Source organism: Clytia hemisphaerica, unplaced genomic scaffold (genome assembly GCF_902728285.1).
Source record: "Clytia hemisphaerica strain Z4C2 unplaced genomic scaffold, Clytia hemisphaerica genome assembly, whole genome shotgun sequence".
NCBI lineage: Eukaryota > Metazoa > Cnidaria > Hydrozoa > Leptothecata > Clytiidae > Clytia > Clytia hemisphaerica.
This window is the reverse complement of record NW_027103726.1, coordinates 1,405,614-1,422,484: the sequence shown is the minus strand read 5'-3', so window position 1 is coordinate 1,422,484 and position 16,871 is coordinate 1,405,614. Positions and strand designations below refer to the sequence as shown.

The 16,871-nt window shown below is 35.7% G+C and overlaps 2 protein-coding genes across 2 annotated transcripts in view; one reads left to right on the top strand and one right to left on the bottom strand.

The window, feature by feature from the left end:
* Positions 1-14,320, top strand: part of LOC136804713 (glutaryl-CoA dehydrogenase, mitochondrial-like) — a 28,792-nt gene extending 14,472 nt beyond the window's left edge. Inside the window, exons 2-16 of the mRNA XM_067061325.1 lie at positions 50-91; positions 530-596; positions 1,429-1,496; positions 7,597-7,659; positions 8,074-8,134; positions 8,459-8,568; positions 9,022-9,151; positions 9,760-9,844; positions 10,244-10,375; positions 10,789-10,892; positions 11,454-11,523; positions 12,096-12,151; positions 12,397-12,485; positions 12,942-13,013; positions 13,451-14,320. Of these exons, the coding sequence (XP_066917426.1) occupies positions 50-91; positions 530-596; positions 1,429-1,496; positions 7,597-7,659; positions 8,074-8,134; positions 8,459-8,568; positions 9,022-9,151; positions 9,760-9,844; positions 10,244-10,375; positions 10,789-10,892; positions 11,454-11,523; positions 12,096-12,151; positions 12,397-12,485; positions 12,942-13,013; positions 13,451-13,512 (1,211 nt within the window). The 3' untranslated portion in view covers positions 13,513-14,320. The remainder of the gene's footprint in view (positions 1-49; positions 92-529; positions 597-1,428; positions 1,497-7,596; positions 7,660-8,073; positions 8,135-8,458; positions 8,569-9,021; positions 9,152-9,759; positions 9,845-10,243; positions 10,376-10,788; positions 10,893-11,453; positions 11,524-12,095; positions 12,152-12,396; positions 12,486-12,941; positions 13,014-13,450) is intronic.
* On the bottom strand, positions 1,749-6,787 carry LOC136804698 (uncharacterized). The gene is made up of 5 exons (XM_067061311.1): positions 6,069-6,787; positions 5,494-5,702; positions 4,449-5,097; positions 3,868-4,316; positions 1,749-3,587 (listed from the first exon to the last, which is right to left on the bottom strand). The coding sequence occupies exons 1-5, from the start codon at positions 6,462-6,464 to the stop codon at positions 1,880-1,882; spliced, it is 3,411 nt and encodes a 1,136-aa protein (XP_066917412.1). The 5' UTR covers positions 6,465-6,787; the 3' UTR covers positions 1,749-1,879.
* Positions 14,321-16,871: the final 2,551 nt, after the last annotated feature.

Genomic DNA, 16,871 nt, shown 5'->3' with positions numbered 1-16,871 from the left:
TTCATTCTAACTAAATATTAAATGTTTTGTTTTTCTTGTATGTTTTTAGTATCGCAAGAAGATGTAGAGCCCACAACACAAGCAAAATTTGGTGAGTTTTAATTTAGTGAACAAAATGCTTTTTAATGACATTAGATTAAATGAACATGATGAGTTTTATGCAAATATAAAACTTAGTGCTGTTGAAGCCTAACGAAGCTTATTCCGTTAATTCCAATTTTTAAAAACTATTTCAAGATTATTCCCGGTTTTGTGTGTTAAAATCACAGACTGTGTAAACAAATTATGAAGTGCAGCACAGTCCTGAGGGAGAAAAAGGGTTGAATTTTGTATAGATTTTGGAAGGGTATAAGTTTGATAGTCAGGCTCTAAAATCATGAAAAGGAACCTTTTTAAAAAAAGTTACACTTGCTTTTTTAAAACCATATACAGAGCAGAATCTTTGCAGGGTGGGACTGTTAAATTTACTTACCCTCAGCAAATTAAGGACAAGTCTTGTTTTATACATATTATTTGTTTTATTTTTCAGCAAAGTTCAACTGGAGAGACCCATTGAATTTGGAAAGTCAGTTGAATGAAGAAGAGATTCTGGTCCGGTAAGTGCCAAGACCAAGTCAATTCAGTTTAGCCCTTTCTATGTCATTATATCTTATTTTAGAAAACCTTCTCTCGGGTGGAATTTTAAATTCTTTTTCTAAACTTCTTTACCATATTTGAAAAAAAATATTTTGCAAAAAGTAATTCGCCTAATGATTGTGTATTTGTTGGTTATTTTGGTTAAAGGTCAATACATATAGTATATTGGGGAAAATGGTCGAAAAACTGATCAAAAAATGATCAAAAGCTGGCAAATGAGATTTTACTTTTTTTAATAATTAGAATGGATTACGCATGTCAGGCAAACCTGATATCGGCACATAAAGGGTTAAGAAACGGATCTGAAGTCAGGTCTTATTTTAAAAAATTCTCGTTTTAGCTTTTTAGCCATATTTAGTTATTTTTGGTCATCAAGATACACTTTACTCGAAATGCATAAAATTATTGTAGGCCTTCTTTTCGTAATGTTGTTGTGCTAAGATACTTGAAGTGATTAGATATGATCTGAATTATTTGTGCTTGTTATATTGATAATGGTCCTTTCAGAGTAAATTATATTAATAACAATGTTTAAATGTTGATTTAAACTTTTAATATTTCAAAGCGAGACCTGAAATAACTTTGATACATCTCGAGCCAAATATATTTGGTGAAATCGCTATATTTTATGACCAAAACAAGAAATTCTTGGGCTGATTTATGATCAACTGAACCTACAGGTGCTATGAAATGATGGTGCATTGGTTGCAGTGCAACTGGGTCTCTACTATGGGTACACACAGCTCAAACAAATGTCAATAATTTTCCTTTCTTTTTCTCTTAATATTCCAGTGACCAAGTTTACCAATATGCACAAGAACACTTGATGCCACGTGTTTTGATGGCCAACCGTCATGAAAGTGAGTTTTTCTTCTTTTGATTTCTCAAGCCTAGCCTAGTTTGAAAATATACTTGAGTAGCCTGTTGCACTTCGGCACTTTCTCTTCTACTTGCATTAGTATCAGATCTAGATTCCTAAATTAGAAACCTGAAAAAATGACATGGATTTGCTTGAGCTCCTCAAAAAAAGTGACCTTATTATAAGAATCCTGGCTATATGTGGCATTGATGATGTCTTTTCCCTATCGTATCAGAAGGAACCAAAAAAGCAGTTCAAATTCTTTATTTTATTTGCTGTAAGTTGTCATTAGAATTAGTAAATTTACTGGATAAAATTTTGATAATAGAAAAATTAACAAAATCTTGATATTTTACAAAAAAAAGTAACCATATTAAAATCTTGTCACAGGTGTATTTTCTCTTTGATCTGTGTCAATAATTTTCCCATTTCCTGCTCATATTGATTGCCAACTTGGTAATGATGTTTATTACCGAGCATCAAGTCTAATAGACAACTAGGTTCGTATTCCAATGTTGTGCTTTCAAGCTGTATCGGATACACTACTTTGTACAGTTGATCAGTGTAGGCACAGAATTCTAAAGAATCTGTATGCGATTTCAATTTCTCACTTGTTATAACGCATACAATTTTAGCTTGTTTCAACATTCTCATGAAATGCTGTTTTGCCTCGCTTTTCTCCTTACTTTCATTTCCGTCATCATTGAAATCTTGTTTGGTTAACTGAGGTTGTGCGACTACAAAGACTCGACCGCGCCGTTTGATGTACTCACAAATCTGGTCTGCTTTTTGTATGTTCTCTTGATCGTGTATGACGGCAACATCACAGAAAAGGTTTTTAGTTTCAATTTTTTCGTCAGCTCTCTCTTGGTCAACTTTTCTCGGAGTGGCTTTTGTTTTATCTCCTTCTTTTCGTGGTGTTTTGTTATTGGTCACTTTGATATTCGTGTTTTCAAGAAGTTTCTTTTTTTTACCTCCATCCTGTATCTTCTCATTTTTATTTACATTTTTGGTCTTAGCCGGTTTTCCTCCGTTAGAAGTGTCAAAATTATTGCCTTTTGTATTAGGCTTCGTCACTTTTTTAACAAGTTTTTTCTTTGGTTCTGCTTTTTCATCAGTTTCGTTTGATGCTTTGGCTTTCCGGTTTTTGGCAGCTTCTTTGTTCATCTTACGAGGAGATTCATGAATTTTACTAGGGGATCCATGGCTTTTACGAGGTGAACCGTTGGTCTTACGAGGGGAACCATCCTCACTACGAGTGCTTTTCCCACCATTACGAGAGCCTTCTCCATCAGTGCTGTCGTTCAAAAAATCACCATAACCATCGTACAAGACCTCATCTTCGCCTGACGTAGGGCTATCATAAAACGAACAGACTCGTTTTCGTTTTTCGCCGAAAATCTCCAACAATTCGTCGTCGTTATAATCTCCGTATTCGTCTTCGTCAAAATCCGATAGACGTGGCGACACTTTGTATAAATAGTCTTCACTTGATGAGGGTTTTTCATCGAACGAACAATGCACTTCTTTATGGGGGCTGTCGGCTGTCTTTAGGATTCCTTTAAGTTCAGAATGACCTGAATCTGTTTGATCGTTGTCTTGGCTACCCTCTTCATCGCTGTTCGCATGACTGTCACTTTTAACCGCGTTTTCTGGATCCAGATTTTCATTTTCATTTGAATCCGGCCTATCTTTGTTATCTGTATTGGTTTCTTCCTTGTGTTTCTCTTTTTCTTCAGTATTAACAATTTCTGCTTTCTTGCCACCTCGCAACTGCTTATCCCAGTTTTTTTGTTCGTACTCTCCCAAGTCCTTTTGTCGGTTGACCATGTTTTCCGTGTCTCTCGCGTATCTCGGCTCAGGTTTATTTTCATGGCTGACCCCACCGGTTGCTTTGAGTTCCGTTATCTTACCATCCCGTAAATTTCTATCCCAGTCTCGCTCATTTGCTTCGTCGTTGAGTCGGTTTTGTTGGTTTTGAGTGACTTTTAAATAGTTTGGTGGTTCACCCTTTTGACGAGCTTTCACTTTCTTGTTTGTGATCGGTTGTGTTTTTTTTACGGTTATTTTCTTTGTTATCTTTGCTGGTGGGCTGGAAATTAAGCAAAACATTGTTATTCCTAAATTTTAGGAAAAAGAAAGAAATCACAGCTTGATTTTGAGATTAACTGAATTGATAAACGACAAAACTGTCTTATGATTTTGTTGAATAATAATCGACCAATAATAGGAGAAAAAGCTGAAAAGAGGCAAAATGTGGTTAAATTTTGAAAAGCACGTGGTATTATTATTAGCAGTATTATTGACAATTTAGTCCAATAATCCGAAATAACTTTCGGGAAAATGAGTTATGCAGATACGTAGATACTTACTTTTTCACCATTTCTTTCTCTCTTTTGTCCTCTTCCAACGCTCTGCAAACGGCTACATTCAACATTTGTTTCGCCAAATCCATAGCGGTCAGTCCGTCATTGTTTTCTGCACCTGTATCCAAACCTTCCCATTTCAGCATTCTTTTGATGTCAGCAACGTTATGTCTGTTACGTATGGCGCTATGTAAAATTGTCTCTCCGTCCCACGTCATTGCGTCTATACCGTATCCCCGTTTACGGAACACATCGATTACATCTACTTTCTTTGCAACGTGACACGGTAACTCCCCGTCGCGATCCGGTACTATTTCCACAGAAAATTCTGTCAAAAGTTTTTCAATATCATCCGGTTTTGTGTCGTAAGACGTTGCAGCATAATGGATTGGCGTACGGCCGCTGGTATTCTTTAGGTTTGGATCAACACGATACTTGGCCAGTAGCTTGTAAACCTGAGAAATAGTTAACCTTATCATTAGTTTATTAGTTAGTTAAGAAAAAAGCCTTAGCAAAGTAAAGTTATCTCGTGGTCAATTCTTCCTGACCCCTTGACCCGTATAGAAAATAAAGTCGTAAATGCTCACCTGTGGACACTCAGCTAGATAATGAAAGGCTGTTGAGTCATTCACATCTCCTTCATTCGGGTCAGCTCCACTTGCCAAGAACATTTCCAAAATGGTGAACATTTTACGTCGAACGCAATAATAGAACGGTGATACTAAATTATTATTCGGCATCTTGCACATGGCTTTATGACGCATCAAAAGCGTGCAAACTTTTTGGATTTTGATACCGTCTTTTCCGTTTTGATCGTAAACGGCGTAGTGCAGAGCTGTGTTTCCAGCTAAATTTTGCTTGTTCACTTCAGCACCTTTGGCTAATAGCAATTCCACCGCACGTCTGTGACCATACTTCGCTGCTATCATTAAGGGTGTCAAGCAAGGCGTTATGGGCGTGACATCCTCTTCAGAATTAGGACGGGGTGATTCATCCAAGCGGCCGCCTTCAAAGTTTTCGTCGCTTGAAGTTACAAAGTTCACATCTGCACCAGCTTGTATCAACATTTTCATGGCTTCAACGTACCCCATTTCTGTAGCCAGTCCTAGTGGCGTTTTGGGGCCGCTGACAACAACGTCAACTTGGATGTCTTGACGCCGTAAGAGGTATCGTAAGCTGTTGCTTTTCTTGTGTTGGACAGCTACACAAAGTGGTGTATAACCATTCTGATCCAACCTAAGAGTATAAAATTTTAAAGCGAAAAGGCATAATTGACTTTTCCTTTAGCATTATCTTTAAGGAGAAGATTGGCTTGGACAGAGAAAGTAGGAATGTTAACCGAAACAAGTTTTCTTGTAATCGGAATGGAAGGCCATGACTTTGAATGAGAGAGATAGATTTTTAACTGCTCATTTCTCAGTAGAAAGATAACCGCACATTTAATTTTCGCTTACTCTTCTATTATTCAAATCTATCTATAATTCTCCGCTCCCATCACAGGGAAAACCTCGTAAAATGCTTTTTATAGTTATAGTTTTTATAGAATCTTGTTTCTGTAATTCGAACAAATAAGAATTCCTGTTCGAGTTCGAATTAGCGAGATTCGACTGTACACTGCACTATGGCGCTTACCTGACGTTTATATCTGCTTCAGAATCGATCAAAATCTCCGTCATGCTTATATAATCCAGTTCAATACTCTTGTGCAGTGGAGTTTCGTTTGTTTTTGAGCATGCGCGGTTGACATCTGCACCATGTTGGAGTAAGAGTTTAGCGACTTGTGTGCTTCTTTGTACGACTGCTTCGTGGAGTGGTGTACCAGTACTGCTCATAACGTTGACCTGGAAAAGAATTTGTTGTACAATGGACGCTCTCTAATTTGACATTCTAGTATTCGATATGCTCCATTATCTGTTTACATTGAAAATTGAAAGTCACCGTCAACAAGAAACTCTCCTAAACAACGCTCTGCTATTCCATACGCTCCCTTGTGAAATAAAAATTCAAATTTCCTTTAAAAATCGAATCAGAGAGCGTCGACTGTATCCTTTTGATTGGCGATAAAGGCACTATCTCCGGAAAAAGTGGAACATGATTTCAGAGAATGATAAATCTCATTTATCACGAACTTAATTACACTATTTGATTGGATAACAACATAAGGCTTGGGAAAGATATATTATATTAAAATAATTCATAATATATACCTCTGCGTCGTGTTTCAGCAGTAATTTCACGATCTCTAGAAACCCGCCCTTGATGGCGGCATGTAAGGGTGACATACGATTCAAGCGAATCTGCGTATCCACATACGCCCCTTTTTTCAATAATAATCTAGCAAGATTCAAATTTCCATTATCACACGCCACGTACAAAGGCGTATTACCGACCGCGTCTTGTGCTTGTCTGTTCACGTCCGCCTTTTGTTCTAGTAAGAATTCAACAACTTCTAGGTCACCATTTTGACATGCTCGAACTAAAGGTGTTGTGATGTATTTCTTCTCTTTTTTCACTGTATCGTTAATATTGAAATGGTGGTCTTCTTTTATAATCTTTTTTAACTGTTTCAAGTTCTTTTGGTCGATAGAGTCTAACGCGTTCATCTTGCTGTATGCTGTTTTAGTAATCCAAATGATGTTTTTAACAATATTCACTTATTTTATTTTGTGAAAAAATTGAAAATATTATAGAAAAATCTTTCTGCTCTCAACTTTGAGCTTCGTTTATCCAAAGTTTAGTCTTTCAAGTGTCAAATTCCAAATTTCACTTCAGATAAACGCGAAATTTGATCAAACCATGTTTTTTACTATCCCTCATTTCTTTAACTGGTACCCTTTTTCGTCCACTTAACAATGTTATGTTTTGTATTTTTGAATTATTAAATCAGGGGTAACTAACAACATGGATAGTCCTTGATTCATTTATTCAAAATGTATAATTTATTCCAAAGTTTGATTCCATTTTACATAAATTATGCATAGTTTATGCTTAAACAAATAAAATGGACGTTGACATGAATTATGCATGATTTTCGGGAGATTAAAGAAACCGCGGCCCTGTGGTTGTTACCGGAAATAGATTTTGTTTTTTCCGTTTCATTCCCAACTTGTGGGCAAACATTGTAAACAGCAAGAAGTTTTGAGTTTGTGAGTGAATTATATTTTTCCGATTCTTTTTATACAACGCTAATAATGTTCAATCGAAAAAGTAACCCCTAAATTTCACACCCTCCCACCCAAGAAAGTATGTAAATGGTAAAGTACACTGCCAGGGCTTCAGTTTTTTTTCTCTAAAAAGCGTAGTTCAACGTTTCCCGCTTAGAATCAGAAAATTTCTCCATGTTGAACCAAAAAATTAAAAGAAGACGAAACAACTGGCTTCTTTTGTTCTCCTTTTTTTCCTTATGAAGAATGACTTAAACGAGCCTATTGACTACACAGATAAACATGCTTTCTGCTATATAACTTGGGTCAGATTATTTCCGCGATAAGAAATAAGGTTTGGAATAATTGAGGTCACTAGACACTCTCTTTTCGATGTACAAGATATCAATGTTATTTCAAAATTTGATCAATTTGATGATAAAATCTAAAGAAGGAAAGTTGGATTTGCCGCACTAGTTTGAATTAGCGAGAATTGATCGTATACACCTGAAAACGGGGCTCACAAAATGTACTAAAGATGTAAAATAAAATAATCATTACTAAATAAGTATTCATCCTTTGATTATTTCAGCATTCGATCGTGACATTATGCGTGAGATGGGAGACCTGGGTCTACTTGGCGCCACAATTGACGGTAAGTGTCTCTTATTAGCGAAGTTAAGCCAATTGTCTTCGCTTTTTACAGCTAAGCAATGGTCATTTCCTCCAACAAATATAGGAAGCTTCTTCCCAGATGTTTCTTCTACCTGTTGTTCGTGACACGCCTCTGAAATATATTTTAAGCTCAATTCCACTTAGCCTGTACCCAAGTCTTTGCGATTCTTTGTACACCTGTTTTTCGTTACGTGCCGTGAAGCTTGTACTGGTGAAACACAAAACTCATCATCAATCGTAACAGACCGACATAGGGTAAGACTTTTTGCCCGTGTGTGTTTTGGACGGTACAAGCTAATTTGCACACTCCTTAGCTCTTAATTCTGAGAATGCTCAATGTTATCATCAAGCTTTCAATCGACACAAATTCTACTAAACTGTCTTTACATCACAGGTTATGGATGCGCAGGTGTTTCGTCAGTCACTTACGGTTTAATCGCCAGAGAAATCGAACGGTACGCATTTTATCTTATCGTAGAAAACATGTATTTAGCATTAGATACTTAATAACTACTATCTTATCGGCTTTTTTTTGTCTGCCCTTGTTAAATTGAAGAAAAAAGTTCAGTTAATTTTGTAGCTGTGGAACTATATTATGATTGATAAATTGAACTTTCTACCCTTCCTAGAATTTTAGTTTTTCCACAATCTCTTGCGGGCTTTAAATTTTCATCTGGGACATCGTGGCTTGCCTCCCTTTAAAAACAGCATTTGTTGAAGACACTTAATTGATCTCTGGTTTGATCTTAAACACTATCTTTTCTCACTTTATTTTTTAGTGTGGACAGTGGTTATCGTTCGGCCATGTCCGTCCAATCTTCCCTGGTCATGCATCCTATTTACACCTACGGAACCAACGAACAAAAAGAAAAATATCTACCAAGACTTGGTATAAACTTATTTCATATTTCAATGCCACTATAGCTCTGACCTCATGCCTTAAACCTTAACTCGTAGCGAAATATTTTTGTCCAGAAATTTCACAACTAAAACCGAATGATTTTGTATGAATCTCCGTAAGTCGAAATTTCCGTAACTCAAACAAATTTGTGTTCGCCGTACGTGTTCGACTTATGGAGACTTCAATGTTTTATCTTACAAACCCCGCAATCAAATTAAACCTTGAAGGATACAAATTTTGAGTATCGGCTACTCTTTGCTTACACAGCATTTTTTCATCAGAAGAATGAACAACTTTCTCCCCCTGCCGCGCAGTGCGAGCACATATTTGAGAGCTATAATTAATTATGCTTTGTCAGCATATGCGACGGCATGTCTCTTTTCTAAACATCATAAAAATCTCTTCAAACTCTTATCAATTCATTCTATTCTCATCACGCAGCAAGTGGTGAATTGATTGGTTGCTTCGGATTAACTGAACCAAACTTTGGAAGTGACCCGGCTGGTATGGCCACACGTGCTAGATACAATCCTGATAAAAAAACATTCACTGTCAACGGTAGCAAACAATGGTGAGTGAAACTATTTCGGATTTTTTTGTTTTCTGAATCACTTCTTCATAAGACAAGATTCAACTCGAAAACAGAAAAAACTAAGAAAACAGGAAAAACTAAAAAGCTATAAAAGAAACACGTCTAGGAAATTCAGCACTTCAATTTGCTTCCAACTGGAACCTTGTCTCCTAAGATTAAAAGTATATTGGGTTAAGACAGAAACAATATGTTTACCCTAGGAATATTTTATCAATGTTCGAAAGGCACTTCAATTCCAAGGGGGTAATGATTAAAAATTTGTAAAAATTCGGAATTCCAGAGGGGTATGATCCTAAAATTGCCTGGAATTCCAAGGGGGTAGGTTACATAAGGTTGGACCTCCTCAACAGGGGGTGCACGGTTTTTTTTGGAAAAGCCCAATAAACCTTTATCTTTATGGGTTATGGTTTAAGTAAGGGATCATGCCAATTTGCGATCACCCAAATTTGCGATCACCCAAAGGAGTTGAATTAGTCAAATCAAAGACGACAGCCATCTAGATTCAAATAATTGAAATTTTCGAATAAGGGGGTTTGATTCACCGGGAGTCTATTGTGTGTGTTTTCATTTCATTTTTACCTACTCAGGATCACCAATTCACCAGTAGCCGACGTCTTCGTTATATGGGCCAACTGTGATGATGGAAAAATTCGCGGTTTCATCCTCGAAAAGGTTCGCCTATTATTTTCGTTTTTCTTTCTATAAGGTCTAGGGTTTAGACGGTCCACCTTTTAACCTGTCTATTCTTATTTTGAATTGAAGTGGGCAGAAAGTTGGATATCTGAAGTGCCCTCTTATGACGTCAATGCAATGACTTCATTCGATTTTTTTAGCAAAGTTGCCAACTTTCTGCCCAGTTCTTGCCTACTTTTTATCTACACTAACTTAAACCGTTTTCCTAAACGTTGAAATCACTAAAACTAGTGGCTAAACGAAGTAGTTTAACAAGCACAAAAAGTAAGATTTTGCGCTGCATTCTGTCATACACGTGCATTTTAAATGCTGTGAATTAAAAAAAAAACGACCTAGAAAGGGTGAATGAAGTGTGACTTTTTTATCTCACCTTTTTAGGGGATGGCTGGATTAACGGCACCGAAGATTGAAGGGAAATTCTCATTACGTGCTTCGGTTACCGGTTCAATTTTCATGGACGACGTTATTGTACCGGAAGAAAATCTTTTACCTCACGTCACTGGATTGAAGGTACGGAAACAATTAGAAACAGCAGGAAACAGACATTCGGACTCCATTCTAGTCTGAATCGCATACCTCTATAGATATAATTCCTATCTATAAGAAATTTTTTTCGCTAGAGGATTAGCAGAAGCCTAACTCCATTCTGACTCCATTCTTTCTTGAAAACTCAGTTTCCCAGTTAACCAGGCTCGATACGATTTAACCCATTAAATACCATCAATCCATAACTCCGTGATTTTTTTACTTTAAATGCACGTATACACGTCGACTAAGAAAAAATATTGCCCATCTCTGCCGTCAAATGGGACAGCATGGTGCTCATAAGGTCCAAACCTTGTAATCTCATGTAATCTCGATGGACTGACTTTTATGTACTGTATTCTATTGTATTTAAATTGTATTCAAATAAATCATTCCAGGGTCCATTTGGTTGTTTAACCAGCGCACGATACGGAATTGCGTGGGGAACACTTGGTGCTGCTGAATTCTGTTTACATACTGCCCGTGACTACACTCTGAACAGGTATGTTTTCATGATATTTTTGTTTATTTTATCCATCCATGTTACACATTACCTTTAGTACCTTGATACCTTGGGGGTATAATTGGTTTTCCAACTTTCTAGCAGCTAGTCTTGTGATACTCACGTATAACGTAGCGTACTACGGTAATATCAAAAGTATGTGGACACTTTATTTTTTTGAAATTTTCTCAGCTTCTTTTCACGCCATGTTAGAAAGTTATGCACCGTTGCAAAGATATTTCCAAGGAGAATAATGTAAAGGATAAAAGATTTTTTTAATTGAATCATGGCATGAAATTATTTAGAGTATTTGAACAACCTCGCCGATTTCAAATTTATATTCAGATTTTTCGTATCTTTCCTAGATAAAAAATTACATGACTGTGAAGTTTTTGCTGTTTTGGTCATTTTGGGCGTTTTAGGCCTATTTCAAAGGGCTGTACCAGAATGGGAGGGATTTTGTTTCTGAATTCACACTTGACTGTCTTATAACCAAGTACTTTTTAACGAACTGGGTCAAGTTATCATCTTTAAATATTCATACCTTTCTTTCTCCAATAGACATCAATTTGATAAGCCACTCGCTGCTAACCAGTTGATTCAAAAGAAAATGGCCGACATTTCAACCGAGGTTAGAATATTCAACCGCTCCCCCGACCCTCTGTGTTAAAAAATAAGCAAAGTTCTATCAGAAATCTTTTCATTCTCATTGACATTCTTTACTCGGCCCTGAAATGTGAGAAATTTTTAATAAGCAGAATTAAAATTAACAAGGAGACTGCTCATCTAACGTTTCCAGACTATTTAAAAAGAACGACAAATAACTATTAAAAAGCGACAAAAAGAACGGTAAACCCTAAATTTCGCCGTCCACAACCCCGACCGAAAGTGATTGTACCACCCCTGCGAGTGGTTTAAAAGAACGATAAATTACGCATGCGTATAAGTCTCTATTTGGATGAGCTGGAAACATTAGATGAACTACTAACTCCTAGTAAAACATGCCAATTTGATATCGAAAGAACTCTGAAAAGGGATTTTGAATTGTTGATTTGTTTCTAACTTTTAATATCTTAAGCTGTCTCTCACCAATAGGAGTGACATTTAAGTGTATTTTTCCAACTAGGAACAAGTTTTTACAGGTATCCACACATAGAACATTTCTTTACCTTTTGGTCACACTTTTTTTGCTTATTTCCATAGATTGCTATCGGATTACAATCATGTATCCAAGTTGGACGTTTGAAGGACGAAGGAAAGTAAGTACTATGTTTCTGTTTCCAAAAATAAAATATTCTCTGTAGAAAAGTGAGGGGCTAACTGGTTTGGCTGTACCGAAATAAACTGATTTTAAATCGAGAAAGATAGCAACCTGTCCACTTTTCGACTTGAACGCAATATTTCTCGTTCTCCATGTCTTGACTTTACATTTCCTTTTCTCTTTCTTTGCTTATGTTTTCCCCTAATTCCCGCGATCGTTATACAATGTCATCATGTTTTCTAGACTTGCTCCTGAAATGGTATCAATGATCAAACGTAATTCATGCGGTAAAGCTTTAGATGCTGCCCGTTTGTCACGTGATATGCTTGGAGGTACGTTGCAAATTTTGCAGATTTTTCACTACCCCCGGACACTATATCCTCCACCCCCCCCCCCCATGTACGGGCATTTTCTGGAAGAGCCTATTGCTAATCTTATCCAAGCTAATCATCCCTATCTATCGACCCTATCTTTTGATTTTAATCATCTTTGGGGTACGTAAGCAAAGATGGGTGCTCGATTGGCACGAGTTGACAACAAAAAGGGTTTTTTGACTTTCTTGAGCAATAATAAGTCAAAATAGCATGTTCAGCTTTCAAAGTTCAGGTGTAAAGAATCACAATCCGGATCATAGTGAGTGGACAAAAAGGGGTGGATGCGAGTTTGTGTTAGGAACAAACCTAGCAGTTTTCCACTGTGAGGCAACTTAGCAATGACCTTGTATGCATATTTCTTCATATCGACACTCGTGAATTTTCCATACCTTTTTTATTTCCATTGTCCAATAGGAAACGGTGTTTCTGACGAGTATCACGTCATCAGACATTGTATGAATTTGGAGGCTGTTAACACTTACGAAGGTACCTTTCATTCATGTACTTGTTTACTTTGTGTTAAATATTTTATACATTTTTATAAGAACAAACTATGTAAGAGCATAAGGGTTCGATGACAAAAATATTGATGATAAGTTTATGAACGTTTTTTTAGGAAATTACACAAAACTACTCACAAAATGATGAAAATAAGAGCATGTTAAGAACGTTTTTAGGCTTGAAACTCAAAAAGTTAAGAACATTCAAAGGCTTCAAAGATTATGGACGTTCTCTTAAAACGTGTATATCATTTTGTGGAGCTGGACGTTACAAAAGCTTCTAAGCTTTGATTATCATTTTGAGCTACACTTCAATGCAAATCCTGAGATACAGATGAAAAGAAATTGTTTTAGAAAGCTACGTTCCAGGCTTAGTTTTAGACTTCGATGCTCTGAGCTGATCGCTAATATTTACTGTTTTAGGAACACACGACATCCATGCTCTGATTCTCGGACGACAAATCACTGGAATCGCTTCCTTCTGATTGGTTTGTTGATTTTGATGCGCTGCTCTGATTGGTCAATTTATTTTAGTTTTATTTTGAATTATTTTGTATTTTAGATTTTTTCTTTTTGTCTTAATTTTTCAATTTTTTTGTTTGTTTATTTCTTAAAGGTTTAGTTTTTAAATAATAGTGATTTCGTTTGCTTACTCGTCAATTTTAATTTACAAGCTTTTTCACATTGAGTTGAAACTGATGTGGAGCAAGATTGGTCAGAATAAGGAAAAGAAAATATAACAATAGGTAGACACTGTCCTAATATGAAACCGGAACACTTATGTAAGAATAAAACCTTTAAAAGTATGTAATGATTGTATTTAGCAAGTAGGTGAATAGATCTTAGCTCGAGAGTCAAAAATAAAACGAAAAAGTATTTATTTAAAATTGCTACTTTAAAAATACCTAATTAGTGAAGCAATCTCTTAATCATAAGGTATAGGAATAAAATAATTAGTAAGATTTTTTAATTTCTTCTATGCGTGTGTAAACTTTGCAACAGAGATTGCAGCTCTTCACTTTTTGTGACCAACTGTGGTCGATATGCCTTGGCAGCTTCCTAAATAGCCAATGTTTGAAAATATGCATCAATCCGCAACGATTACAAAGTATGGAGCAGCTAGAAGACATTTGAAGTCTCAGTATAACCTTCTAAGGTAAATCTTGTAACAATTTATTTATTTAGAATTTTTATCAAGGCTCTTTATGACATAAAGTCAATTTTTATGCTTGCACTTGAAAAAAACCGTATTTTTTAAATAAAGAAAGATTGTGTTCTTGTGAAATCGTGAAATCTACTGCCACTCTGCATTTTTTGGCTACCTTCCTAACTCCCTGCCATGCTCAGTTCAAACATTTTATACTTCCAATATTACCTTAAGTGAGTTTTTCATAATTGCCGTGTTTAAAATGTGTTTTCTGACTGATGTAACCAACAAAACTATGGCATGTTATACATTTTCTGTTAGAAAAACTATTTCTGAATCTGAAAATTCAAAAATTGCAATGAAAAAATTTGATGAAGAAGAAAATGAAGACTTTTGCGAGGAAGAGTATTTCAACTTTGAAGAGCTTAGTTTCGGCGAAGAAAAAACATTTTGAGAATTTTTTCGCAGTAGATGGTGTATCTTTTACCAAACAATAAAAATTTTTGCGGAAATTTTTTGTAAATGCTTCTTTGTCTCGAAATCTTCAAAATAGTGGTTTTTCATCAATTTTTCATCTGGATTTTGCTTAAAAAAACAGTCGTAACTTTTGACACATCTTTTAAGAAAAGTTTTCCGCAAAACTTAAAATAGTTCAATACACTCTTCTCGAGATGCATAAATTTATTGTTGTCCTCGTTTTCAAACAGATTTCATTGCTATAAAATTACATATTCACAATGATAATTGTGTTGTTTAAACCTCATGAGACATTTTAATTTCAAGTACTTTTGTTTTGGGGTTAATTTTTGCCTTTTAGGAAATTAAATTGGTTTAAATGTATAATTTCATAGCAATGAAATCTGTTTGAAAACGAGGACAACAATAAATTTATGCATCTCGAGAAGAGTGTATTCTTTGCGGACAATGTAAAGAAATTTTGAAACAAAAAGGTTAAATACCCATTAAAACTTAGCGCTTTTTATAAAAGAAGGTGATGCAACATATTATTAACGTCTTTTTAAAGTTCATAACGTCATTTCTGCAATTAAATTCTTAATTACTCTGAAGGGATTTGATTAAAAAGGCAATTCTTTCTTAAAAGTGTTAAATAACCTAAAACATAACTTTTATGTTCAAATACTAAAATCAATTTTCCGACTATGGTCAGAGCCCTTAAGGGAACTTATTTTGGTGAATTCGGCGAATTTAAACAAAATTCGCCAAAATTAGTTCCCGGCAAAATTAGACGATGTTATCGTCCGTTACAGTGATAGTAAAGGCGGGAAAAAATGGTGGTATGGCGTTATGGCGGTATACGGACAAAAATCGGCGGGAGAGTTTCGAAGAAGACTGGCAACTCTACCGACTGTTAACTCTTTTCGGCAAAAAAACCCGTTTGTGAATTTTCTTCGGCTTTGGGCTTTTTTCTTAGATAGTGATTCGTCTTAGACTATAACATAGTCTACGGCAAAATAAGATAAATATTTTGCCCACTCCCACTCAAGTGCAATCTTGAATTAGCTCAAGAAAAATCCGGGTATGAATTTTCGAAAAAAATTTAGTTTCAAATCACCGTACGAAATGGATTCCTTACAAATCTCAAAAATTTGATTTCAATTTTTATTTTCGTGCAGATTAAGTGCAATCTTGAAGTAGCTCAAAAAAAATCTGGGTATGAATTTTCAAAAAATTTTAGTTTCAAATCACCGTACGGGAAATGGATTCTTCAAAAATCTCAAAAAAATTTTCGGGAAAAACACTACAAATGATTTTAAGCCCTTTAAACTACAGTTGGAAAGTATAGTTTTAACTCTGAGTTTTAATATGAGATTTAAGACCTTAGGATCTGAGGATTTACAAGCTCAAATTTTCTCGAATAAGGCTTCGAATATAGTAGAAGCCACCGAACCCCTCTAAAATCGAAATATTCAATAAAAGAAATTGGAAGTGCTCAAATAGCAATTCTCGCCCGAACTTTAAATTCTGAAAAACGTTAAAATACACTAAAATGTCGACCATAATTGTAGTTCATGAAATATGAATATGAATGAGCGATAAATTACCTGAAATTTCTAGAAAATTTTAAGCTCGCACATCAATCTGCTCAAAATCGTATTATAATAGCCATATTTTTCCCCTCAAGATGAATATTTGAAAATATACGGGCCGCCAATACTTTGGAATAGAATTAAGCTGTCATTTTTAGATCATTATAGATCATTAAGAGATGATGTTTCCGAAATCGTTGCGAATAATTCAGTTATTCGACGTGAGATGGCGTAACCCTTTGATCTGCTTACCTAACTCAGGCAAAAACACTCTCGGTTATTCGAACTTTCGGGCAAACTATTATTTGAATTTTTCTTATCGGGAGATCGTCGAGTGAGAAAAGATATTCGAACTCCCGGCTATTCGAAGTAAATCCTTATCACTTTGGAGCTTCCAATAACCGGAAGTCTACTGTAAATGAATAGAAAAGTAGTCTGAATCGCACCCCAGGCAGTATAGGTCTGCTTAATAATCAATAAGGAGCATGAATCTGTTACATGTTTTTTCTTTTATAAGCATAACATTTATAAGCATATGCAGGCTCAGTTTTTGGTACCCAAACAATGGCTCTATTGTTTGAGAACAATAGAATACTAAGCATAATGCGAGCCTGACATAGGGACAGACACTTGCTTATAAAAAAAAACA

Excerpts from the sequence above, each read along its gene's own strand:
- LOC136804698 (XM_067061311.1), bottom strand. The coding sequence starts at position 6,464 with ATGAACGCGTTAGACTCTATCGACCAAAAGAACTTGAAACAGTTAAAA. Across the intron at positions 5,703-6,068 it reads TGCTGAAACACGACGCAGAG|GTCAACGTTATGAGCAGTAC; the intron begins GTATATATTATG and ends ATTCTTTTCCAG. Across the intron at positions 5,098-5,493 it reads GAAGCAGATATAAACGTCAG|GTTGGATCAGAATGGTTATA; the intron begins GTAAGCGCCATA and ends TTATACTCTTAG.